This window comes from Fukomys damarensis, unplaced genomic scaffold (assembly GCF_012274545.1).
Source record: "Fukomys damarensis isolate Sample0158 unplaced genomic scaffold, DMR_v1.0_HiC HiC_scaffold_46820, whole genome shotgun sequence".
NCBI classification, from domain to species: domain Eukaryota; kingdom Metazoa; phylum Chordata; class Mammalia; order Rodentia; family Bathyergidae; genus Fukomys; species Fukomys damarensis.
The window spans coordinates 11,398-12,985 of record NW_022947732.1 but is presented as its reverse complement, the minus strand read 5'-3'; the positions used below and the strand labels follow the sequence as shown (position 1 = coordinate 12,985).

The following is a 1,588-nucleotide window of genomic DNA, read 5'->3' as shown; positions in this document are numbered from 1 at the left end:
ACTTTAAGTGTCTTCACTCTTAACATTTAATTTTTGTGTATTTTAAAAACAATAAACTGGGCCAGGGATTTAGCTCACTGGTTCGGTCGCCTTGCAAGTGCAAGGACCCAAGTTCAATCCCCGGTACCAAAAAAACAAAACAAAACAAAACAAAAAAACAATAAACAGAACAAAAGATCTGACTTTTCCAAACCAAAGTGTGAATTCTATAGTTCTAATGAGCACGATATCCAGTTATGTTTGCTAATTAAAGCTGATAGAACGGTCTCACACACACACACACACACACACACACACAATGTTAAAATACTAATCTTCATCTCAGGGGCCAAAGATATTACTAATAATTAATATTTTCAAGAAAATGACAAAACCCCTTCCTTCAGTCTTCCTAAGTACAAATGAGACTTTCTTCCACCTTTGAATCTTATCCAGTACAATCTACTCCACTCCCTCGGACAGCAACTTCACCATGTTTAAATCCATCTCACAGTAATGAATAATTCTTCTAATTTCAAGTAGCTGTAAACTGCTCCCTATCATGGAACATAGGAATAATATCACAGAATTTATTCTTCTGGGACTTTCTCAGAAAAAGGAAGTAGAAGTCCTCTGCTTTTTCCTGTTTGTTCTCTGTTACGCTGCCATTGTGACCGGAAACCTGCTCATCATGGTTTCCACCACCTGCACCCCGCTGGTTACCCAGCCCATGTATTTCTTCCTGAGGTACCTTGCACTGTCAGACCTCTGCTACACGTCCACGGTGACCCCCAAGCTAATCACTGATCTGCTGGCGACCAAGAAGTCCATCTCCTACAGTGGCTGCATGACGCAGCTCTTCACCATGCACTTCTTCGGGGGTATTGAGGTCTTCATCCTCACGGCGATGGCCTATGACCGCTATGTGGCCATCTGCAGGCCACTGCACTACACGGTTGTCATGAGCAGGCAAAGGTGTGACCTCCTGATTTTAGCTTCCTGTGCGGGGGGATTCCTGCATTCCTTTGGTCAGTTTGTTCTCGCCATCTTCTTACCCTACTGCGGCCCCAATGAAATAGACCACTACTTCTGCGATGTGTATCCTTTGCTGAAGCTGGCCTGCATGGACACAAGCAAAATTGGCTTCTTGGTCATTGCCAATTCTGGCCTGATGGGCCTGGTGATTTTTGTGGTCTTGGTGATGTCTTACGGGGTGATCCTATACACTGTGAAGTCCTACTCTGCAGAGAGTTGCCGCAAAGCCCTCTCCACCTGCAGTTCTCATGTCACTGTGGTGGTCCTCTTTTTTGCTCTCTTACTATTTATTTACATTCGCCCGGCTACTACTTTTCCAGAAGACAAAGTGTTCGCTCTTTTTTATACCATCATTGCCCCCATGCTCAACCCTCTGATTTACACACTCAGAAATATGGAGATGAAGAATGCCATCAAGAAACTTTGGTGCCTCCTCACAGAAAGTAAAAGAAACAGATTGAAAAACATCCCTGCCTGTCACTGAACAGCTCCGTGAAGATACCACTTGTCCCTTAAACCTTCCGTTCATACACCTTGCATCTGTGACTTCAACCTAGGAGTATATGTGTAGGAC

General features: G+C 44.0%; 1 protein-coding gene across 1 annotated transcript; it reads left to right on the top strand.

The window, feature by feature from the left end:
• Window positions 1-541: 541 nt before the first annotated feature.
• On the top strand, window positions 542-1,498 carry LOC104874421 (olfactory receptor 4P4). The gene has a single exon (XM_010641453.1). It carries the CDS (start codon window positions 542-544, stop codon window positions 1,496-1,498), a length of 957 nt encoding a protein of 318 aa, XP_010639755.1.
• Window positions 1,499-1,588: the final 90 nt, after the last annotated feature.